Source organism: Hippoglossus stenolepis, chromosome 6 (genome assembly GCF_022539355.2).
Source record: "Hippoglossus stenolepis isolate QCI-W04-F060 chromosome 6, HSTE1.2, whole genome shotgun sequence".
Taxonomy (NCBI): domain Eukaryota; kingdom Metazoa; phylum Chordata; class Actinopteri; order Pleuronectiformes; family Pleuronectidae; genus Hippoglossus; species Hippoglossus stenolepis.
The window spans coordinates 24,311,403-24,337,908 of NC_061488.1; the positions used below are offsets into that span (position 1 = coordinate 24,311,403).

The 26,506-nt window shown below is 41.9% G+C and overlaps 1 protein-coding gene across 1 annotated transcript in view; it reads right to left on the reverse strand.

Annotated features, from left to right (window-relative positions):
* The window catches only part of ntsr1 (neurotensin receptor 1 (high affinity)), a 36,548-nt gene extending 11,050 nt beyond the window's left edge, over positions 1-25,498 (reverse strand). Inside the window, exons 1-3 of the mRNA XM_047340183.1 lie at positions 25,262-25,498; positions 24,880-24,909; positions 10,753-10,954 (exon numbers count right to left, since the gene is read on the reverse strand). Coding sequence (XP_047196139.1) covers positions 10,753-10,954; positions 24,880-24,909; positions 25,262-25,498 — 469 coding nt within the window. The remainder of the gene's footprint in view (positions 1-10,752; positions 10,955-24,879; positions 24,910-25,261) is intronic.
* Positions 25,499-26,506: the final 1,008 nt, after the last annotated feature.

The window sequence follows — 26,506 nt, forward strand, 5'->3', positions numbered from 1 at the left end:
CCTAATATAAGATTTAGCCCTATGCAGTGTGGACTGGTTGCTGATGAACACAGGAATAGCAGAGGGACTGTGTGTGACAGGAGTCTGTGTGTGGCAGTCAGATAAATTAGGTAACGCTCCCTAAACATTTGACACAAATTAGTTCACCCCATGTCTGGACAGACATCCCATCTAAGTAAATGTTCTTCCTTTCAAAACAAATCTGTACAATTAAATAAAATCATAACCTGCAGCAGTACAGAAAGTCTGGAGCCAGGAACCAAACTGAAAAGGTGTTGGAAACCCTCAGAGCTCTACCTCCAGGTGAGGATTGGACCAGATATAACACAGATCTTTCCAAGGCTGTCATTAGTGGTTGCTAATGTCTCAAACTCATGGTGGAGTTTAGTTGATTGCCTCATCAAGATGTCATTAGTACGCAGGTGCAAAATCACCCTTTTGAAAGAGGGGTGTAAGGCTACATCCATACTAGGGCTGGGCAATTAACCAAAAATGTATTGAAACCGACATTTACAACCTCCAACCAACTTAATGTTGGTTGATTCGGTTAATACTTTCCCCAATGCGTGCATTCACTAACGGGTTTCCGCTGCAAAATAAAGCGGTGGCCCGGGTACCTTGTACCCTGCTGCAGAGGCGGACTGAACCATTAGGCAAAGATCGGTAATTGCCTTGGGCCCTGAACTACCAGTGGCCCCATAAAACTCCTAATAAACATATGGTTACGATTTTTTTTTTGACTCTTAGTTAATTTATCATTTCATTCTAAAAATCCATACGCTAAAATGGCATGAGAATGCCAAAAATGTATGAGTAACTATTGTCTCAGCAACACCCCTCCCCCCTCAGTCCCCACTACAATGGACTATTCCATGAGCACGTCCACGGAAGTGATTCGGGGCGTAAACACAAACTGACGAGCAGTGTTGTGCCAGTTCACACTTAAAAAGAACGAGTTCAAAGTTCAGTTCATGCAGATGAAAATGAACTAGTTCAAGTTCATTTGTTCAGTTTTTTATTGTGATTATTTAGATGACAAACTTACGTTCATGTATTTAGTTATTAATCGATGGTGTCGGATCATGAATCGTGTTGCTCCGCTCACTTTAACACTGAGTCCTGCTGTTCACGTCTCGTGTTGTACCGAGCCGTAAAATGTTGACGAGTCATTTTTAATGATGTTTAAATGCAGCCTCATAAACTCTGGAGCGAATCAAACAAACACTAAGTTACTTCATGTACTGATCAGGTCCTGAAAACTAGTGAAGGTTGAGAGAGAGCAGGTCAGAGTGGAGGAGGACACAGAAACTCCAGCTCGGTACAAACCAACTGCAGCTTCTGCTCTGATCATGACGCAGCTGATCATTGAGCAGCTGTGATCAGAGAGAAACTGTGTTTTCACTATTTCCACTGTTCTTCAACAAAGTCACTGACCGGCTGCTTCACGGTAACGCTCCTATTATCTCACTGTGTGTGTGGCTCTGAGCAAGTTAGGGTGTAGACACAAGCACACACACACATTTTCACTCGCTCCTGTTATTTCACATGATGGCCTATACATGAACGTGAGCGTGTTTTAAAGAGAAACACATGGAAATAAAAAACATTCAAGGGAAAGAAAGAGAAAACGGACAAAGGAGAGTAAGAGAAAGACAGGGACAAAGAAACATTTTAATCATTTTTTATTATTTCTGTAACTCCATAATTGACCTCCTATTGTCTTGTGTTTTATCTTCAGATAAAGACAAGATATAAGACAGAGGCCCATTGTCCACATCAATCAAATATCCTCCATGTGAATGGACAATACGATACATTCTTATTGTACAGAGATCATATATCAAATAAGGATTACAAAAGGTGGAGAACAACGGATGCAGAGGGCCCCATGCCTTTGTTCGCCTTGGGCCCCCAAATTGCTAAATCCGCCACTGCCGTGCTATATTACCCTGCCACATGTCATCACTCCCCCACTGACCTGCATTCACTTTACACATTAACAATAAACACCAACACTGATCAGAAGTTTTTAGGACACGTACAGGACTTGAAGTTTACTTTGTGTTTGTTTGACTCAAGAGTTTATGATACACGTTTTTATACACATTGAAAAAAAGTCCAACATTCGAGACGTAACATGATGTGCCAGGAGATAAGTTCTTCCAGCAGATAATAACGCATTTTGTTTTAACTTACCCTAACCCTAATTCAGCAGATATTTATAAAGAACAGTTCTAAGTGTGAGTGATTAGAAAAGAGCGGAGGAGTCGCTTGACCATCGCTGAGTAATGCACCTCATGAGCGGGGGATAGGGGGGCATAAAATAATCATGTAAAAGTAATCAAGGTAAAAGTTTGAAATGCTTGTGATATTGATTTGAAGTCAAATCGCCAGGCCCTAATCCATACTACTGCTTTTTTCTTTTGAAAATGTTGTTCGCCTAGCAACAGAGCTACGGACAAAACATTTCTTTGGTTGAGTTTTTAACATATTGTGGCCGTGGAAGTGGCTCAGAGAGCACATCCAGCTGTAACAGCTTAAAAGGCAGCTGAAAGAGCCGCAACGGGGGAAGGCACAGACACACATGGAGAAGAGAGACTGACACATGAAAAGAGCCACAGTAAGACTGTGTCACGGACGAGAGCTGAGCTGCCAAGAATCAAGATATCTGAAAAGGTTATGTTGTAGAGCAATTTATATTTTGATTGATGAATTCATGTTTGTTCTTTTGATGTACCTAAAATCTACTACTACTTAGCAATGAGTCTCAGTTGTCTGGTTGTTGTTTGGAGACCCCAGTGGCAAAGTCCATTGCCAAAAAATATGAACTGTTAGCTGTTCAGTTGTAATTTCTCTTCAAAATATTTCTTTTAAAAATATTTTTCTGTGTTCCAACACTCAAACAGCTCACTCAGGACGCTGTCAGGAAGTCTATTAGTGTTTGTTTAAACTCAGATAAACGCATGCATGACAGCATTCCTCATTAAAACAGAAACTATCTTTCACATCTGACCTGTGTCTCAAAGGAGCTAAAAAAGCAACTGTTTTCGTCGAGACAGAATGAGCAGTTTGGGCAGAGAATGGCTCAAATCAATGGTCCCTTCCTTTTAGCCAGGGCTGCTGCTAGCCAGAAATAAATTAGATAAAACCACAAATATTTTTATAAATATTTATTTGTACAAATATTTGTATTTGGAAGAAAAACAGAACTGTTCGATAAGTCACACGTACACAACTGAAGAAATGTTACAAAACTTTGCAAAGACAGTATATATTACACTATAGAACACGCAAAACAGCAACACTCACACACACACACACACACACAAGTATTTGAATGTTCAATCGTATTCAATAATAGAATCCAAAGAAATACATTTTAATAATCAAATACAGCTGTTTGAAGATCCCTGACAACAGGATGGAAATGGACACCAAAAGAAGCAACTCGAAAGGCAAAAGCAGCACTCCAGCACACCAGTATGATGACATCATGTTCAACTGGGAAGAGGATGTTTGGGCCAAGGTCAGAGTAGACCCCTGTGGAACAAGGCAACTCCTTCAGAGCAGCAGAAAATGGTAGTCCTTGAAATCTAGGATCAGGAAGAAGCAGCAAGATGTGCAAACGCTGTCACCCAAGCAAGCCAGGGGCAGTGGATGAAATGGGAGAACATAGAGAAAAGGAAGCTCAGCTGGGAGGACCTGTAGGGAATGGAAGCAATACAGGATTATAAAACCTATAAAAGTCCATTCCTCACCAGCAGTGGCTGAACGAAGATCCATCCTGCCCACTATGCTCAACTCTCAGCTATCATCAGGCACAACCTCACTGGTTGTAAAATATGTCTCTCCCAAGGTAAGTATACGTGGAGACACAACCAGGTTCTCAAATGCCTTTTAGCAACAATTGAAACAAAGAGTATTGCAACCAATGCCTTGCTATCCAAAACATCAAGGACAGTTCAAAGGACAATATTTGTCCGAGAAGGGGAACAGGAACAGAGAGGGCCTCCGCCACTGACCAGGAGTGGTCAGTTGGCGCACGCCCAAGATTGGGATGTTGATGGACCTGGGCCAGTGGTTTACAGTCCCATCAGATATTGTAACTACTGCACTAAGACCTGACGTTATACTCGGGTCCAACACCCTGCGCGTCGTCCACTTTGTAGAATTGACACTACCCTGGGAGGAAAATGTTGATGAAGCGAATGTGAGGATACAGCACATGGCATGCAGACATGGCATTTGAGGCAGAGCAACGTGGCTGGAAAGCAATAGTTTGCCCTGTGGAGGTTGGCTGCAGGGGTTTCATTGCAACATCAAGCATCAGGTTGCTCAAAGATCTGGGGATCTATGGACAAGCCCTGCACCAGACCATAAAAGAAACATCACACACTGCAGAACACTGCAGCCAATGGCTCTGGATCAGGAAGAAAGATCCCAACTGGGCCCCAAGAAGTTAGGGACATGCACCCAGGTCTGATCAACCTGTGGTGGGCCTGCCTTAGGAGAGGGTGTCTTGTGATTAAAAGGCTGAAACACATGATGACACTCAGGTATACAACTGAAGAAATGTCATTAAAAAGTCAGTATATATTATACCATAGAACAGGAAAAACAACCACAACGCACACACGCACACACACACGTATTTGAAAGTGCAACCTTCTTCAATAAAATAAACCAAAGAATTACATTTTAATTATCAATGTTGCAACTGTTGTTAAAATTAAATAAACATAAATACAAATAAGTAAAACAGAACTATACAATTAGTCACAGAAAACAGAAGAAAAGTTACTAAATCTGCAGAGGACAGTTTATATTGCACTACAGAACAGGCATTTTCAGCAGTTGCAGGAAGCTCTACAGATGCACACGTTCAGTCTGGGGCAGGGACCCAGGGAGCTAAGCACAGCTTCACTGCCCCAGCCAGAGTGCCCACCACCGACTGCATTATAGGTCAAATTTTGCTCTGCCACAGACACCACAGACAGCCAGTTCCTAAACTACATTTAATGACTAGCCTGTGTCAGCTCACTGAGGGTCTTTGCTGACATTATACTTGTTAATCACACCCCTCTGGGAACTTTAGTTTGGAAACTTAGAGCTTGATTACTCCAAGATAGAAAAAGACACAAAAAAATATTACCAGGGGTGGTACCCATTCATTTTTCTTCAGGAAATATGTATATGTTCTTTTACCCTTTGCTGTTGTCACAGTGGGCCTCACAATATCAGACTGCTACTAGCATGCTGCTAGCTGGTCTACAACCATGCTAGCAGCACTATGAGGTTGTACAGTGGTGGTTTATTTTAATGTCAGCATGCTAACATGCCCACAGTGAAAATGATAACCTGCTGATGGATAGCAGGTATAATGTAGCAGGTACCATTAGCAGTAAATGGTTAATGGTCTATATCATTTTTTTTATACCATTCAGAGAGCTTTACATTTTGCCATTCACTCATTCACTCGCATTCATACAGTGCATGTAAGTACAGCCCCCTCTTTATCACACATCAATTACACACTGCAGGCACAGCCGTCTGAAGTAATTTGAGGTTGAAGTGTCTTTCCAAAGGCCAATCCACAAGGCACGTAGAAAGGATTGAACCACCAACCTTCTGGTATACGGTGGACGACCCAATTACCTGCTGAGACTCAGCTCACCAATGCAATGTCAGCTAATGGGGATGGGTATCATCTTTTAAGTGTTTAGTCAACAATCAATTTTCATGTCATATCAGACTTTATGACAATCCTTCAATTGTTGAGGCGTTTCACTCAAAACCATAACGTCAACTTCATGGTTTTGAGTGTAGGGCTGGAGGATAAGTCAGGCAATCATTAAGATTCATCCTCTGGGGACCTTAAATTTCTGTACAAAATGGAAATCCCACCAATAGTTGTTGATATAAGGACCATCTGATATTTCAAGTATCATGCTGCTAGCTGGATTTATACTCAAGTTTGAAACAATAGAAGGTATATTTGACTGATACAGCTCTGACACCGACCTCACAAAACAGTGATTTCATCTCAATCAACACAAGTTTGGTTTCAAGATATTCCATTCGCTTGGAGTTAAATTTACTTTGAGGTAAATGTAACTTTATTTAATAATGTTTTGATTCTCTAAGTGGTGGTTAAGTACATCTCAGGTATTCTTCAGGCGACATTCTACATCTAGCGAAAAAATACTTTCAGCCCTCGACGTTGCCGGATTGTTTTCTGTTCCACAAAGGACATACTAATGTTTACTGAAATACTGACACACCTTAAAAGGGCAATGCTTCTCCATGTGTTATCTTGAACTATCAACATCAAAAGATACACATACAGTACAGGAATACTTAAACCGACATATTCAAGTTGCAAACACAGTGGGAGAGGACGAAGCCATGACTTCTAAAGGTGTTAAGGTGTTAAGGTGTGTGTGTGTGTGTGTGTGTGTGTGTGTGTGTGTGTGTGTGTGTGTCTTATGGATGTACCCCTGCAATCCATCAATAAGGCAGCATCAGTCAGGGCACTCATTTGTCTGGAATCTATTGCAACATAACACCTCCGTCTTCAGCATTCTGCCTATTGCTATTTGTCACTGTCAGTCTGTCCCAATAAATTAGTTGGTCATCACACTGGCATACTTATAAATGATAGTGTACGCACACAAATTTATAACAAACAGGGTGAGCCATCCTCTCTTTATGGATTCCTAAAGTACATTTTACCATTAATGTCTAATAATGATGGGAACCTGATTTCACCACAATTTCAACTCTAAACTTTGCATTTGTGTTCCTGAGCACAATTAGATGAATATGTATGACTAGAAAACAGAGGTTTACACAGAATAAAGTCGTGGATTAGCCCAATATTTCTGTGATCGCCTATCTCAATAGGATTTTTCCCCACAGGCAAATAAATGAATTGCACCTGTGCCATCAAAACAAAGCAAATCTTGCCATGGAGCTGATGACTTAACATTTTTGGCTGGGATCCATTACAGAGCGAGAAACTTTTGTTGTACTGTAAAATAAAAAGTCAGATTCTAAATGGTTGGAAGGCGAGGATTCGCTTTTTGTAACCATGTAGTATAATTGGCCAAAGCACTTTTAAACTTTTAAGGGGCTGCTAGGTGGTTTTTGTTAAGGTTGTTGTTTTTTAGTCTTTAGGCTAAGCTAAGCTAAGCTAACAGGCTGCTTGCTTCATATTAAGCAGACACATATGAGTATGGTATCAATCTTCTCATCAAACTGTCGGCAAGAAAAAAAACACAGCATATTTTCCCAAATGACAAATTATTCTTTTAAGAAATATAGTTAAATGGTTTTCAACTGTCTTCTCGTTGCCTTGATATTAACAAATTTGTTTCAAAAATGGCTTGAATGCCTTGAAATGTGTTTTTCTCTTTTGTATGTAACAGTGTGTGGGATGATGATGTGTCCCATCTGTTAAACAGCTGAAATTATTTCATTTGTACAAATAGAGGCAACATACAAGTTGTCAGTCAGGTGAGTTGGTTTAGTTTAGCCTCCTCAGTACCACACCTCTGGGTGCTGACTGATGCAGGAAGACGAAAATGACTTTTAAAGGGGACATAGCATGCAAATTCCACTTTGTTAGTGCTTCTACAGGTTAATGTGGGTATCTGGCATGTCTACCAACCCAAAAACTCTGGGAAAAACACACTTGCACGTTTTGGTTCCTCTAAGTCAGAAACGTCATGCTTGAGTGACTCGATTGAGCTTCCTGGGTTTTGTGTCGTAACAAGGCACTGGAAGTCTCCCTACATGGCCTTGGCCCACCCCCACCTCATCCCCCGGAGGCAGCGGCTGCGAGGCAGCGCAGCGCTGTTCCCAAGCACGCAGCCGGGCTGTTCACACGGGACGAGCATTTCTCCGCTGGTCAGCCCGCGATTCACTCACATGTGGCATTTGTCTGGATCGTTGGGACTGGGAGGCTGCAGCAGTTGCTCGGGCGCGACCGCTCGCTCTCCCATGCGTGAGCTGGAATTTGTGTCAACGCCACACAGCCAGCAGTGTGGAGGACTTCCGCAGTGTTCAGCGCTACTGTAACTGTCACAAACACACAGAGCCCCACACTGCTACGCGGGTTTACACCGCCGCTGCAAGGCAGCGCAGCGCTTCTCCAGCACGCAGCCGCCTGGCTGTTCACACGGGACGTGCATTTCTCCGCTGGTCAGCCCCATAGACTGTATATATAAGGTCAGCCCGCGATTCTGCTTTCTCCGCTTGTTGTTGTACCCGTTGAATGTCGGGGTTCGGGGGTAAATGATGGTCTTCATAGCCCCCCACCCTTTTCTCTCTCTGTCTGTCTGCTTGTGTGCTTGTAGTGGATGGGAGGGGGACATTTAATTATGTGATTGGGAAAATTAAAACTCCAGGACAACAGAAGGGAATACAAAGTATGGGATGCATATTTGATAATTTATATCATATAAAATATATAATTTATATTGTTTAAAATCATGGGGGGAGAGGGGGGAGGGGGGAGCTGGCTCATTAGCATTTAAAGGAACAGGCACTCAAAACAGGTCCCTCTGTGGAGGGCTGTTTTATACAGGGTAAAAAGGGTGCTGTTTTATATGATCCTTGTGGTATTTTGACCAAAGTATGTTACAGACATTTCATTAAGACCCCAAGGAATCATATCAACTTGTGGTAAAATGGGCATGCTATGTCCCCTTTAAAAACCTGTTTATCTACCTACATGAGGAATGCGTTGTTTTATATAACGGTCTACAACTGTTATGTAATCAATTTTAAAAAGGATGTTCTAATTGTATCTGGTGTGCACTAAATAACATAATTGCTCTAACATACCTACACTCATGTAAACCATTTTAAAAGGCCTGGTTTTAAAGCTTATAGAGTCTTGGGCCTTTGATTTGTGTATGTAAAGCTAGATTGAGTAATGCATTGACTCTGGACTCCAGGATGATGCAATTCTTCAAAAGGAAATGAAAGACATTGACTGTATGAGTATCTACCAGAGCTCAGAGCTCCACAGTGAAATGATGTCCCTACAGCACACAGCAGGTGTTAGATAGACTCAATGACCACTCTGCTTTGTAGTGAAAAGAAAACTGTCAAAGTGTGTGAGGTGAATATTGTATTGACGTCTGTGGCTGCTTTTAGAAACCATGACTCACTGTGGACAGCTTTAATTAATGTTGGCAGGATCTAGAGTTTTATTGTGTAAGGGATTATTACAAAGCTGATGCTGGATTGTTAAACGATGCAACAGTTGTACAAAGACAGGCTAATTATGACAAACTGGGTTTTCAATTTGTACCCACTGAATTGGAATTATGACACACACACACACACACACGACACACACACACACACACACACACACACACACACACACACACACACACACACACACGAAGAGCAGGTGTAGTGAAGTTACGGAGAAAGGTGGATAAGGTTGATGGGGATTGAAAGAGGAAGAGGTGAAATTAATCTGTGCTTCATCCTGGTCAGTATCTCACTCGGCTTTCATAATTGATGAATACAGAATGATAAGCACACTACAGAAGAAGATTAGTTGGTCAGTCAGAGCAGGAGCAGAAATCATCTCATAACGCTCTTACTATAATTGGCATTCAAACCAATTGGATTGTCTCTAAAGTGCAATACTACTCTTCGTGCATCAGGACGGATCATGATCATCTGGTCCCCACGGTCACCTTGATCCAATTGCACTTTAAATTAAATCTGTGATATGATGACATAGGTCAGAACAATAAGAGCAGAATCACTAAAGAAAGAGTTTTATTACAAATGACAGAAATGCCAAATGCCCCCGTAAAATTGCCTATTATACATAAACAAAGGCTTGGTCCTTGTCCTTAATTTATAAAAATATATTTTTCTCCCTGTAGATGTTATACCTGGAGTAACAGAGACAACATTATTTTCATAGAACTGGTCGACTAGTATTTTATTCTGATTTCTCAGGGATATAACATTCCTGTACCTCTGGAGGAAATCGTTTTTTTACCACAGGATTTGTGTGGAGTGGAAGCTCTTGTGTCTGCTAAGGCTCTTCTTTGTAATGCTCCTATTCTTGCTTCCCCAGACTTTCTGCGTCCCTTCAAACTTGAGGTTGATACCAGTAGTCACGGGGCATGGGTGGTGCTGCTGTAAGAAGATGTTCGCGATGTAGATCACCCAGTCTGTTTCTTCTCTAAGAAGTTCAACAATTGAGAAGGAGGGATTAGCTTTACTCCTAGCACTTCAACATTTCAAGGTTTTATGACTGGGTTTCCTCCTGGGCTGGGTCGTAACACTGCGAACGGATAGATCTACTTATATTATTTGTTGAAATCTTGTCCCGATAGCCATCAATAAATGAAGTCATCTGAAAAAAAGGAGAACTAAAGCCGATGTCTGTGGCCCTACTACTTTGGAACGACTGAAACAGTTTGCTGGCACATCCCTGTATCACTACCCGACCTGCAGGTTGTGCTCTATGGCTCATGAGGAATTACACTTGTTTCCCTGAGAATGGTAAATATGTGCGTAAATAGATTTAAAACTGAACTTGAACCTAAATGGCTGGACTGCTAAAGGTAAAACAAATTCAGTCATTAAAACACTCCTCTCTACAAGTAAAATTTGATGTAGGATGTTGGGTATGGTGTGTGTGTGTGTGTGTGTGTGTGTGTGTGTGTGTGTGTGTGTGTGTGTGTGTGTGTGTGTGTGTGTGTGTGTACTTACGGAGGACAAGAACTCCATGGCGAAGCGACTGAGCACGGTTTGGCTCCACCGTGACATTCAGCATGGTGGGATTTCCCCCAATGATGCAGACGCGGTTTTCCTGCTCTGCCTCGCGGAACATTCGCAGCAGCTGATTGGCTATGACCCCGTTCAGCACAGATATGGCCACCATGGGAACCACAAAGGACAGAAAGGCATTCACCTGTTCAGGGAGGAAAGTCAGAGACCAGTTGTTAGAGTTGAAACAAAGATGATGGTCAAGTCCAGATATCGTCACCTAAGAATTTATCTTTCCACTTGATGGTTGAAAAGAAATTGGGTCCCAACATAAGTGTTTTGGCTTTTCACAAAATGCCATTTGTGTAATTCTCTGGTGTCGACCTACATTTACAGTAGAGTAAAGGCTTGTTGTTGGAAAAAAAAAGTCTCAGCTGATATATTCTCCAACCAACAATCCAAAACCCAAAGATATTCATTGTACTATATAAAATTTAAAAAGTGGCAAATCTGCACCATTTAAAAGCTACAACTGAAAAACTGATGCAGACACAAGATTTTCCCATGAGTAAAAAAATTCGACTGATTCAGATCACTTCTTGAAGAATATAAGAATCGTTACCAGGGAGAGTGTTCAGAAAAGCGCTGTGCACTTTGCAACACATTTCTCAGAGCACAGTCATATTCTAGGAGAAAAGCTCCGAGGCCAGCACGGAGAGCTGGGATAGGAACAACAACCAAGACCTGTTCTCACATACTAACGAGCACGACAGTATTTTTTAAGACGGACTGGGAAATATCTGACCTATTGTTTAATAGATCACATCCCAAAAAAATCATGGTGGTCCAGTTGCTCATTTAGCTACAACACCCTCTGTTTGATTCTCCATAAAAAAACTAAACACTTTTACTATGTCATTGTTTTCACACCTTCCTCTGTCACTACAGGTTATTCAGTCAGAGGAAATGTAGGCTATCATGTCAAAAACAAAGGTAATTATATGCTAATGCAAACCATTATTACTTCAAAGCAACTAATGGGCAGAAGCATGTATAATACACTGTTCAAACAGAGCAGACACCTGCTGAAAGAAAGACAAGGTATGAAATGGAGGAGGAAAATGTGTGAGGAGAGAGGGCACGAGAGGTGGAGGTGAACTGGATGGTGTTTGAATGAACCACAAACAGGCCAGAGAGGAAATAAGTGGTGCAGCAAAGCTAATTTAGTGAACCATTATTTGTGCTTTTAAAAAGCTTTTTTGCAACCAATGCGAAGTAGTCCTGCTTTTATGAACATTCATTTGGCAGACACATAAAGCAATAGTTTCTGACTCATAACACATATTGACATCCTGGTAATTTTTTCTTTGTCATTCAAAACCTACATCGAGAGACTTGATAAAACTACATTTTCTGAGTGACAACTTTGATCAGAGTCGGAATGGAACGTTTTTTGCTCAAATTGTTACCCCCACACTCTGCTGACTCGCTGCTGATAGAAGAAAACCAATGGAAAAAAGAAAGTGAGAGGTGAAGATGGATGAGAGAGAACAATGAAGTGAGAATAGAGAGGGAGAAAAAGAAGAAAGAGAGAGGAGGTGCTGCCAGACATCAGTTATGACAGATGACTTCTTACCACAGCTTCTGTGCAGCTGTGTGGAGCCTGTGTGAGATGCTGGTAAAGAGAGGAAACCTGCACGGACGTGTGAGGTGGTAATTTGTGCAGATGTTTTGGCTGCAACAGCTTTAACATCGGGTTCTCCGTAGAGCTATCCATCTGAACCTACTGCTTCACTACACACACACTTACACACACACACACACACACAGGGCTGTTGTTTTTCTAAGGGATAATCATGGATGAAAAATGTTAATGGCTTTAATGAACAGGCTGGCTGACTCCTGAGGGTCCCCTGCCTTCTAGTCATTGATGACTGATTAAAGTTGAAAAGCACAGCAGTAGGAAAAGCAACAAGGCAAAGTCTGGTTTAATTGTGATATGAACCACCCCCCGCAAAAAAAACATCTGCCAAAAAACTGGCAAAGCTAATGTTGATAATTGGGACAGAAATTTGAGGAAATTGGAGATGATGGGCAACACATCGAGAACATCATAATTCTGTTGTTTGAAATGTCCTATTGTGACATTCCAATGAGTACAGAAGGTGTAAGATCACAGAAATAAAAAAAAAATGTATATGTTCTAGGCCTTCACGGACTACTGACTGCTGCCAGAGCTTCAGCTGTGTACAATATATAACTCTTATAGAGTATTGAGATGCTAATTCTAATTTACTTCATTATCACTGGAGATTTACGACTGGCTGTCCACAGCACTTGTCTTTTGCAATATGCTGCTTTTTCATTTAGTTAAAAAAAATCCTGCCATGTTTGTGGACACAAAGCTATCCAGGCGTAGGAGCCAAGCATCACGCCGCACGCTGGGAACGTAGGTGTTTACATGAACACATTGAGATTTGCTTGAGTATAACAGAGGGAAGCAAAAAGGAAATGGCTATTTTATCTGTTCAAGTTTACAATCCAATAAAGTGCAGACAAGTAAAGGCAGGGTTTCTGCAGGGTCTAAACAAAATATTAGATACTAGGTCTTAATTACATTTAGGCAGGTCTTGAATATGCTAACGTTTATTTAACGCTTCCATCATGCTTTAAAAAGGGTCTTTTTTTAATGCGTAGCTTGTAATGTCTTTCAGCACATTGTAATAAAACTAAAAACAAGACCAACATAGAAACAAAGACTATGGATGCCTACTGTCTCTGCCTGTAGTTTGCAAGAAATTGTAGCGTTTCAAGGGTTATTCTCTACTAGGCTACTTTATCTTTAATCATGGTAAGATATAAACAGTTCTATTCCATCATATCTGTCGTTCTTGACATAGGTCTTAAATTGGACTCTTTATGGTCTTAGAAAAAGGACTTAAAGTCTTAAATTTTAAGATGAATCATCATTAATTTGACTTTTAATGTATGGTCGACTCTAGTGTTTTCATTTGGTGAATATGTCTGGAAATGACTTGTATTTCGAGAGTTTGATTTTGTGTAATCTGAACAAGCCAGAACTTTAGAACTGCTACAAACTGCTCTGAGGAGTGTGTTTGATTCATGGAAGGAGCCCACCATCCAAAACAGATTAATGTCGGCTGCTTGAGAAAGCATCAGTGGACCAGTCAGTCTCTTAATGCATGAGTTTCAGCCGACTGTGCAGTGCTGCTGTATTGCCCTGCCTCCAGTCTGAGCTCTGGCTCATTTTGGACTTCCACAGACTGCTTTGTCCGCATCCAACTCATTCTCCTGAGAATTAGTTTCAGGCTGGAGGATTATGCTGCCCAGTGCTAGTGTTGCAATTCAGTTGTAGCTCATCTCTTTCCTACCAACGGAAAGTACTGGATTCCACATTTTGCTCTCTTAACCTCCATAAAGTAGTTTAGTTGCCCTAATTTAATCATATCTACAACAATACAATAATTGAAACATATGGCTATTGTAGAATAATACATTTCAATAGTTTTAATATTTCCATGGTTTGGCAACCAAGATTCATTTATTTTAGTATAATCTCTCTAAACTGTTGATAAACTGTTGACATACTTATTTGAATCATTCAATTTCCCAGTAATAACGTAGCAGACACTCTCAGGTGACTCACAGTTGATGGCAATGGAACTCCTGTGGTTGATTCATCAGCAAATTTGCTGTAAAACATCTGGTTCTCTGCTTCATGGGCGTCATCAGGGGCGATATTAACTTTGACTCCCAAGATGCATTACTGTGAGAAACATCCGATCACGGATCTGATTCTGTCACATAGACGTGTTCAGCTGAGAGAACTGAAAATACAGCATGTAGCTTAAAACACTTTCAAATTGTGGGTTGATTTTGGACAAATCCAATGGTGCCATGTTATCTTCAACCTAAAAAGCTTTGATTAACACGTCCGACTGACTTTTTTGCCAGAGCAACAATGGTCAAAGCTCATGGGTAACATGGTGTTATATCTTAAATTACATTCAGAACAGAACCACTGGACTCTCCTGGACAAAGTACAGATAATGTAGGATTATGTAATGAGCACGAGTTTTTCATTTTCACAAATCTAAATACCCATGAACCCTGTCTACTGTTGCTATAATAATATTACAAAATTAAATAAGACAAAACTTAATCTAACTTAAAATTGTTCATGTACACAGGCTTGTATCTTTGGTATTTAAAAGAAGGACCAGATATTATTTAACATGGACATTCAGCTTGATTATTCAGCTTAGATATTTTCAAGGTGATTCATTCCATAGAAAAGCTCCAGCTCTGAGTCATGTAACATTGTATATTGAGAAAATGAATGTAACTCCATGAAGCAGGTGCATGAAAGTGTCTCTCTCACAGCAGTAAATACACTGTGAAATTCTTTAGCTCTATTCAATGACTCTCAGGCTGCACTCAGCCTCCCATTAAGGAGTCGTATTCGTCTGTTAGCTTGTTGGAGGTTCAAAAAGGGAAACACCATCCCCCACACCTTCCAGTGTTAGAATTTATGTAACTTTACAAAATAAACAAATAACCTAGCGCTCTCTCCCACTGCCATGAAGGTACAACTAAGTGCAACACCACAAATATCTTATGCCCGGGCCACACTAGGTGCGCGTGCAGCGTGTGATGGATGCTTCGCTGATCTGTTGTGGGCATCAGTTGTTCACACAGAGAGCGTGTTATGCTGGGTTTCTTGTGTAACTAGCCTATTCAACTAAATGACAGCACTTGTGAATTATGAACTATGTTTGTAAAATCCAACAGATATAGACATGAGACAGTTGTTAAAAATCATTCTCACTGTCTACTTTGGTCTGAGATAAATGCGGTGCGCGGAGAATGCAGGCGAGACCCCGACTCTGTAGAAGTGCAGAGCGGCTCACGTGAAAGAGACCCAGCTCACCCAGGCCGTGTGGCCGCTCTAACCTGATAACATGGGTGCCAAAATGAAAAGCAAGATATTCTGCGACGCACTCGTGCCGCTTACGCATCCAGTGTGGCCCGGGTGTTATGGCGTCTTACCCCTCCCCCACAATTAGTCAGGAGCAGCTGAAAAAAGTAGTATTTTGCAATTAAAAAGACCACCCTCCCACAACCTCCTGCTTGCTTCTAAAACAACACCTAGGTCCCAGCTCATGTATGAGGACTACCTACATTTAATGAGTAGTGTGGAGTATGATCTTCACCAGTGTTGGCACGTATAACAGATGACTAATAATTAATAATTATTTATCCACACCCTCATGGTCAATGAATAAGTGTATTTCCAATTTACAAGCCACGTTAATGCTAACATTTTTTTAAAAATCTACTGCTGTGTTATTTCTATGGCTGCATTGAATTGACAGATGTAACACCATTTCTCACTAACTACGTTTACATGGACACAAATATTCCGACCTTACTCAGAATAAGAAATTAATTATGGCGTTCACATGAGTAGCTCATTCCATTCATATTCCTGTCTACATGTTACAGAGCATAGCCCGATTATGACACAATAAATGACACATTACATCCACTTTTCCTCGAAGTCAAAAATAATTCTGCTGTTTTAAAATCCTAACTTGAAAAAGTTGAATGTAGCCTACAATGCTACCATATACCATTTTGGTTGTTTTCTTTCCAATTTTGCAAAAGTCAAAACTGCTTTTTATTTTTTCAGCTTGTTTACACCCAGGACATGTGTCTTCAACCAATTTAAATGTATGCCGATGTTGCAAAATGCTGGGAAATCGGAATTAAGATGTTATGATGGGATTAAGTGCCCCCTAGTGTATTTCCCCTTCCCTTGTTTTGTCTCCCCTGTGTGCCATCTCCCTCTGATGACTCAGTGGAGGCGGGGCCAGGGGCAGCAAAGGGGCAGCACACCCCCTCACCTGCAGCTCATTCGCTCATCACAGGCAGGATATCTACCCTGGTTGTTCTCCCAGTTATCGCCAGTACGTCTTCAAAGCTACAGTGGTAGTCGCTCGTTCTCGGCCGCTCTGCATTGTGTATTCAGAGTTAGTTTACTCGTGCTCCTAGAGACTGTCTTCTCACCATTCTTATCCTTGTGCCTCCAGGACTCCACTCCCCGGTCCTCCTGCCTTCCCTCACCGCTGGTGACATCACGGAGATATATCATTCCCCTCCATCTTCTATACAGCAGCTTCTATCCAGCGTTATTAGAGAAATAAACACCCTTGAACTTCCCATACTGCGTTGTGCTCTGTGTTCTCTATCTGCGCTGGGGTCAAAGAGACATTATACGTCACAAATAAAACATATACATGTCTCCACATTTCTCAATTGGATTATTGCTCTTTCTGAGTCTGACCTTATTCAGGTTAAGGTAATCAGAAACTGTTGTTTACCTGAGTGTTTTATCCAGAGTATTGTCGGAATCAGGTAAATATTGGAATATTGGTGTCCATGTCAACATAGTCACTGACCCTGACCCTGATTAAAACTTTAATTTCCCTTAATGGAGGAATATTATTGAACTTGCCTGCTGTTCCTTTATTTTATTTTTGTCCTCTTCATGTCCAAGCTTCAATTCCTCTGAACATGTGTGAATACAATGCCTGCATGTGACACACCTACATTGTATGTGAAAGTCAACACACTCGCTCCTACTTGAATGTCCAACATAAGACAGCTGAGCATCTACCAGATTCATTCACATGAGAAAAAAGCTAAAATTGTTAAAACTGTAAAGCAAAAAGTGAAGAAAGTGAGGTAAAGAGAACAAGATGGATTTCTGCAATTCAGTGAGACGTTAAAAAATGGATAAGTGGTTCTACTTTATGTCTGGTGTTTAACAGTTTTAGATAAAGTTGTATTGTCGGGCTGCGTTTGGAAAGGTCAGTGACAGACTTTGCTTCCAACAGTTAAGATGACTGAAGGAGTTGTTATGGTGATTGTTCAGAGGGGGTGTCCAGGCTTTGCTTACAGTTATCTCAATTCTGATAGTCCTGCATGTCCATCTTTCTCAAGTTGTAACAAGTTTGTTATATCTGGTGGTGACAAGGGCCATAATCCCCCTTGTCATCATTGGTGTGTTACAGGCTATAGGCAGGTTCACAGTGTATACCCACTTCCACATCGCCTCTCATGCACATCATTCAGTAGTCACCTGCCTTACTCGGCCTCTGATTGGTTATTTAGGATAAGAATATCAAAATAAGCCAATCATAGACAGAGTAGTAAAGATCTGTGTTTGCCTTCCTGGGGAAAATACCACCTGCTCTTTAACTGGCCTCCTAATTGATTGAACTCATTAAAAAACGCAACTAAATCCAATGAAATTCAAACATAAGGTGAAGGTAGATCATCGCCCCGCACAAGTTTGTAATATTTGTAAAACTGTATTATTTATACAGGAATATTTGCAAACTGCCCCATGACATATGTCAATTTAAATAGATGGCAACATCTCTTGAAAATCATATTTTCCGAGTGACAGTTTTCAAAAGAAACTACTGGCCCAAGGACTACTTAGCTGACTCAATAAGTGTAATCATAGCAGTAGTTGCGTCACTGTAACTGCAAGTCTGTGGGCAAGTATTGATGCAAAATCTGCATCTTCATCAGAAGTAAAGTGACAATGTGCAAATACTAGGCCATTTTTAGGTGAACAAAATATGCAAGAGCAGTCTTACATGACACTTTAATAATGTTTATTCTTTGCTGGACAGATTCTTTGGTGGACAGGCTGCTTAAACAAATTTTAAAAGAAAGAAAGAAAATAGGATACCCACTTCTACAGGCACCATTACACCACTGCTCATTGGTCCATCCCCTTTGCTACAGTTTGAGAAATGTTGATCTGTGGACACGGCTCTGACATGACGAATGTTTTGTCCCAGCTGATGCTCGAAAGGACACCTGCTATGCATGCAATGAATGGAGTCATTAACTGAACAATGAAAACTACAGTTTCTTCATCTGTAGTTTGTCACAATTAAATTAACGAGACATCTAGAATCCTGCACATATGCTACTTTTACACATTAGCTGGAACCAGCTTGCTTGCTAAATTACCATATGCGTCTCCCTCCGGCTGGCCCGAACACACAGCACAAACTGCACACCCTCATATAGTATTTGCTTTGCTGTTGTGTCGAGTCAATTATGCATCTCAAGTTCAACACAGTGAGGCTGCCCTGTTGTATTTTCACCAGCTCTAAGACTGTTCACACAGTTTAACCGCCCCCGGCTCCATCATGCAGCTCACAGCTGTGGACGTCTTTTGTTTTAATGCTTTGTGTTATCATTAACCTGTCACCTAGCAACCTCTGCCACATGGATTGTTTTTGTGTGATATTTCACGGTCATTTGCATCGTTTACCTGCCCTCTTGATTTCATTTGCATCACAGAGACAGGCCGCCGGAGGTTTCGACTTCTTTTTAGAAAGGCCAGAGTGAATTATCAGTTTTAACATTTATTCTGTCTGATGTTTATTGTATCCTCAAATGCACAATATTTCTATATTAAATTTGGACTGAAATGTATTTTACATTTGGCAATTTCTTTATGTCAGATGAAATAATATGTAAAAGCCCGGTTGCACTAGAAAGCACAGCATCCACATGCACAGTGAACACTGTGTGGCAAACTACTGCAGCAGGTTAACATGTTAGCCTGTTATCTGGAATCAGGTTAGAATCGTAGAGTTACCCAGAGTTTGATGGCTGGATCACAGCAGTGTGTCACTGTGTGAACACTTTGGAACATATTACAGAGGCAAGAGTTGGGGGAAACTAGCTAGACTTAACCAGGGCCATGCCAATGCCCACAATGAGAAATGTGACTCTGGGTATCTCCAGAATTCATATTTTTATACAATAAAGCTGTGTTCTATATTCAGGGGCTGCATTCTTTGGATGACGTGGTCTAGACCACAGTCTGGTCTATATGGGCTTTCCGTGATTGGTGTCACCAGCTCGTCCCGCCCTTGCTGTTGACTAGCAACAAAGCTGAAGTTGGACACGACGAGAAAGTCTTAATGAGTCTTGCTGTTTTTTAACGTGTGTAACATCAGCTGTTTGATTGAGTCGACACGTGATTCTCAAGCATTGAACTGGCGCCATTACCTTTGAAACTTGGTTCATCACTATGGTGTAATAAATCCCGGGATATATTGGATCCACCCATTAGGACAGTGTAGATCATCATCATCATGCATGAATATTCACAAACGTTTCAAAACAGCAAATACGTTTGTGTCTGGGTGTCATAGTGTAATTAAATGTTTTCTGCACAGCAGCACATATATTGTATGCTCTGCTCAGTCGTTAACATATGAGGATAACCCAGAGAACCGCAATCAGAATTGCGATTGGGTTAAATTCATTTTGATTTGTTTAGTGCCAAATCACAACATCAAGCCACGATCTCAAGGCACTTTACAGGTCAAGATATCATATAGAAACTCAACAGATAATGAGGAGCCCAACAGTTCCTACAAGAAGCAAACAATTGCTGACAAAAAAACAACCTTTTTAACAGGAACGAAACTTCCAATAGAACCAGACTCCTGAGTGGGCGACCATCTGCCTGGACTGGTTGTGTTGAGAGGAGAGAAATGGGTGATTAGACTGCTGAGGGGGTGTGTGGGAGCTGCAGCTCATAACACACGCATGGCTGTCGCATTTTGAGCCGCTATCATTATCTGCCTTGTGGTAAACATGCTGAAAAACCTATGAAGGCAGGTGATCAGAAAAAGAAACAGACCTCCTGATGGTTTAATTATAAGAACCGCGTAATGAAATAGAGGAAGCATTAAAATAATTAGAATAATTTGTTTCTTTACATTGTTATGAATAAACCCTCAGAACTCACATACACACATGAACTGACGTATGTCCTGGCAGCTGCTGCATTGCTATACAGATTATTGAAAGACTTGATTCAGTTTGAATAATGAATGATGCACAGTTGGACACAGCATACAGGCTGGCTCTTCTGATGAGATGTCGCTTAATGATGCAGCACCAGGCTAAACAATTACAGCAGATGAGAGCAAACAAACTCTAAATGTTTGCAACTATGTCTAGCCTTCATGCCCTGCAGATTTTTCAATTACCAAACTTCTTTTTCATTTGGAAGAGGGAGACGAAGAAGCCGCACAGTCATGGGGGTTTGTGTGACATCGTATATGCCTTGCTTTAATGTTTTTTTTCCTATCTTTATTCAAGAGGGTGGTCTTTCAGTTTGAGAGCAGAACATACTGATTTCACGTTTAAATTTTGTAATGCTGTCATGCAAACCTCCAACCCTGTTCTTGCACTCAAATATACTCTGCTTATGTTTACATTCCCCGCGCTTCAGCTTTAGCTATTCTGCTCACGCTGAATCTGTGCATGTGTGAAATGTCTGTTTATTGTTGCGGCAGTTTTCCCATAAAGTAGAAAAAGATTAGGTCCTTGATTTTGCCGCTCCATGTTTACAAGCAATTTGGTGGACTCCTGCTCCATTAAGGTGTTGGCACCTGACGGGAAGCTGGTGTAATAATAAATACTTGGAGGGTGTGAGTGCATTAACCTGTATGGGACTCTCAAAGACATTAGCCTACCACACCCACAATGGACAGGACAGCTTTACTTGTCACCCACCTGTTATTCTATTGGTTGTGGAATTTTGTTGCACAGAAAAAATCCAAGAGCATAAGAAAAAATCAGAGAGCAGATGTTTCACATACAAACAGCGTGAGTGTGAATTGATGAGCTGAAGCTGGAGGGCATGAAATCTAAGCACATGCAGGTTATATTTGAGTGAGTGCAGTGTTCTGAGTGGGAGCATTAGAAAGTCTTAAACAATAAGTCCTGCTCTCACACTGAAAGACCACACTCTTGATTAAAGAGAAGTCCGAGGGACATTTCATTCAGCAATGGTAGAACATCATAATCAGAAGCTTAAAGGGATAGTTCACCCAATAGAAATTCACTCATTATCTGCCTACCACTATGCCTATGGAGGGGTGGGTGAAGTGTTTGAGTCCACAAAACACTTTTGGAGTCTCAGGGGTAAACGGCGTTGCAGCCGAATCCAATACAATTGAAGAAAATGGTGACCACTTCTTCAAACTTAAAAAAACAACAGAAAAACAACAGAAAAATGCCTTCTGCATCAGTAACTGCAGCTTTGGCGAGTTCTTGCGATACATATAAAAAAAACATGATGTAAATGACTGCGTTTCGAGTTGAATTTGAATGTCTGGGCTGACAGACACTTTGATGACACCACAGGAGCAGTATGGAGGCATTTTATGTATTTTTTAAGTTGTTTCACTTCACCCACCCCTCTATTGGCAAAATGGTGAGTATATAATGAGTGAATTTTCATTTTTTGTTGAACTATCCTTTTAATTCAAGATGACAAGAAGGGACAATATGAAAAACTATCAGGCGAGAAGGTGTTATTTTTTTGCTGAGGAAAGTATCTAAGTTTTGGGAAAGGAATTATTACAAATTACAAAGACAGAGACAAACTCAGATGAGATTGAAACCATGTGTACTGAAACTGATAGAAACAGTAAGAGACCAAAGCTCTGTCTTCCCTACATATGGTGTGTTGTGATCACTGTGCTTCACACCTTCTTTGGCTGTTGCCCCCGCACAGCTCAGCGTTCACCTTCGATCAGTTGGATAACTCTCAAAGGAGAGGGTGGAGGTTTGGTCGGTGTTAACAGACTTGTTTTCAAGCCTGTGACCTGTCCCTGTGAATAAGGTTGTGTTTATATTCATCCAACACTTGAATGAACACCCTATGAATACTTGGTGAGCTATGAGGTCAGCTTGACTTTTCCAGGACAAGTTACTTAGCTCAAATACCCAACACTATTAGAGGTCTAGACTATTAAATATTGCATAGTGAAGTTAAATAAATGGGGATAGGAACATAGTGTAAGTTTATTTTATAATTTGCTATATGTTCTTAAATACCACATGGTATTACAGCCTATTGTCAAAGGGGAAGAACAAAGGGTACAGAAACACAAGTAGTTTTCAAATACGCGTGCTGTCAAGTCAAGCAAGTCAAGCAGTGCCTGACCTTTTAAAGCTAAAATTAGACATCAATTAGATGATGTAGTAGTGGACATGATCTCTCTCCTTACATCTGATCTCAGTGCAGCTTTTCTTCCTCATTGTCAAGAGGCAGCAGCAATATGTAAGTGTGGAGGTGAGGGGACTGGGAGAGCACCTTCACCTACACCACAGAGGATCAATCAGAGCAGGTGAGAGCTGTTAGCACATGGAGAGAGAGAGACACCACAAGCCTGAAAAGGTTATAAGTTGGACAACTTATGTTTAGTTTGGACCTATGTTTCGTTACGTGTGTTCATAAAAAATGCTGAAAAGTAACTTCTTCGTCTCTGGCTGTGTGGGAGAGTCGCTTGGCATGGTCCTTTGGCACAGTAAGTAAGTAAGTCATTATGATTTATCATCTCTGTGTAAGACCTGCAGGTCGTTTGAGACAGCATCATATACTGTATAGATAGATGAGTTGTGTGCATAGTGAGTGGGTGACGGAAAGAGATTTGGTTTGAGGTGGAGGCTCGTGAGTTATAGAAGTCGTCAGTGTAGCTGTGAACTAGCTGTGAAATGCAGTTTAGGTTGTTTGCCAGTAAATAAAAGCTGCGTCTCCTAAAGACCCAAGAGAGGTCCCTATACTCTCACTGCTCTCATGGGGCCTGGCTGCATAACTTCAGTCATATACTGTGGTCCACTGTCAACAACTGCTGTTGAATGTGACAACAGGATGAAAAGTTACAGTATCATTCACTCATTTACTCATTACTGTTGCCTTTCAACCCACACGATGAAAGGATTTTGCAGCACTGTCACATAGTGGTCGGCCTCACTTCTGTCAGTAACTGCTTTCTGCTGTCAGAGGCTCTGCTCCACCTCAAAAAATATAAAATAATATGCAGCTGCTTGACTCCATTCTTAATTATATCAACTTGGTGTTTCATATTTATTACATTTACAAAACCCACTTATGAGCCTGGAGTCGATATGACACATTTTTTAATACACAGGGGGAATTTATTGTCCTCTTAGGAACCACGTTAAAATAACAAGTCTCCATAATGACTCATTAGCCCTGGAAGCTTTCATTGCCCTCTTTGATAACTATTAAGCAAACAACAGTAACATTAGAAGAGACCTTTGTGAATGACTAGTGCCATTTCAGCCAGAGTTATTATTATTATTATTATTGATACTACCATTACTATTAACTGGTGCTGCTATCATTAATAGCACCACGCAGCCTCTATAAGCATCACTATCGTTATTTTCATCATAAAAACTAATCTGACACAACAGAACTGTTCATGGTCTCTGTCACAGCTCCTCTTCCCTTGTCTTGTCTCCCCTCTGCAGGTGTGCGCCAGCTCCTCCTGATGACTCAGGGGAGGCGCGGCCAGGGGCAGCTCACCACCTCACCTCACCTTAGCTCATTTGGTGAGACCCAGCGTTGTGGTAGGTTGGAGCATTCATTGCCACTCCAACTGCATTGGATCAGCCTGCCCGTCTTCAATTTCCCGTCACTCTTCTTTTTCTAAGCCCCTCGGCCTATCCCAAGTTCCCCTAGCCTACCATGACCTGGAGGAGGTTTTTATTAAGGACAATGCCCTGACATTACCCCCTGACCGACCCTATGATTGCACCATCAAACTCCTCCCCGGTGCTGAGCTCTCCTCCAGCAGGCTGTACAATCTGTCTAAACCTGAAAAAGAAACCATGGAACAATACATCAATTTTTTGTTGAAAAGAAAGATGGCTCCCTTCAACCCTGTATTGACTTTCGAGCCCTCAATAATATCACGGTAAAGGACAAATATCCACTTCCCCTGATAGATTCAGCTTTTGGGCCCCTTCACGAAGCCTCCATCCTCACCAAACAAGACCTCCGCAACGCTTATCACCTGGTCCGTATTAAAGACGGCGAGAGTGGAAAACAGCTTTCATCAACCCCCTGGGGCACTTTGAGTACCGGGTGATGCCGTTCGGCCTAACCAATGCCCCCGCCGTTTTCCAGAATCTACTAAACGTTGTTCTCAGGGATATGCTAACTGCTTTGTGTTTGTATACCTGGACGACCTCCTCATATTCTCCAGAAGTCTGCAAGAACATAAGCAACATGTCACGTTAGTGCTTCAGAGACTTCTTGAGAACAAATTGTTTGTCAAAGCTGAAAAATGCAGTTTCCACACAGAGTCTGTTTCATTCCTGGGTTACATTGTTGAGAAGGGACAAATTTAGAAATCACAAAATTATGATTTGGGAAACCGCGAGCTATTTGGTGGTGCTGGCTCTGGAGGAGTGGTAGCACTGGTTGGAGGGGGCGGAGTGTTCCTTAATTATGTGGACTGACAATAAAAACCTGGCTTATCGTCAGTAACCTAAAAGATTAAACCCTCGACAAGCTAGGTGGTCTCTTTTCTTGGGGAGGTTTAATTTTACTCTGACTTACAGACCCGGATCCCGCAACCAGAAACCTGATGCCCTTTCCTGAGAGATGGCCCCTGAGACCCCCAGCAAACCTCCAGAGTCCATCCTCCTTCCCTCTTGTGTTGTGACAGCTGCTTTCTGGGAGGTGGAGTCCCGGGTGCAGGAGGCCTAGCAGACTGATCTTGGCCCAAGTAACGGCCCTCCTATCCGCCTCTATCTCCCTGTCCCTCTCAGATCCCAAAAGCGCCTTTGGAGGCATGTGTCCAAGCTAACGTGCCATCCGGGTTTTCAATGCACCCTGGAATTCATCAGACAACGTTTCTGATGGCTTACCATCACCCAGGAGTCTCCCAACCTCCCTCTGGACTGCTTCAACCATTACCCATTTCCAGCCGTCCATGGTCCCATATCGCTGTGGACTTCGTAACTGGTCTTCCCCCATCAGCAGGTAACACTAACATACACCATTGTAGACCGTTTCTCAAAGGGTCTGCACTTTATCCCTCTTCCCAAACTCCCCTCAGCCCTGGAGACCGCAGACCTGCTGACCCAGCATGTTTTTTGGCAACAGGGTCTACCCCTGGTTATTGTCTCAGACCGAGGGCCCCAGTTCACCTCCCAGGTGTGGAAAGATTTCTGCCTGGCACTGGGGGCGTCTGTTAGCTTATCCTCCGGCTATCACCCTCAAACCAAGGGGCAGACGGAGCGAGCCAACCAGGACCTGGAAGCAGCTCTACGCTGTGTTTCTGCTCGACATCCCTCATCCTGGAGTTCCCAATTGGCTTGGGTGGAATATGCCCATAACTCCCTCACCAGCTCTGCCACAGGTACGACAGTGTTCACCATCATGTGAATTTCCAACCCCCTTTGTTTCCTTCCCAGGAGGATGATGTAGCCGTCGTCTCCGTTCAGTCCCATCTGCAACACTGCCGCAGGACCCGCACGGCCACCAGGTACGAGAGGTTGGCTAAACGCTGACGCATCCCCACTCCCACATACACGCAAGGACAGAATGTATGGCTGTCCTCCCGGGACCTTCCACTCCATGTGGAGTCACGCAAGTTGGCCCCCCAATTTGTGGGCCCCTATGAGATAGAGAAGGTCATCAACCCAGTCACTGTTCGCCTTAACCTCCCATCCGCCCTCAAGATAAACCTCACCTTTCACACATCCCTCATCAAGCCTGTCTCCACCCCCTCCAACCGAACCCCCTCCACCCACACAGATCATTGAGAACCATCCAGCATTCTGTCACAGCTCCTCTGTG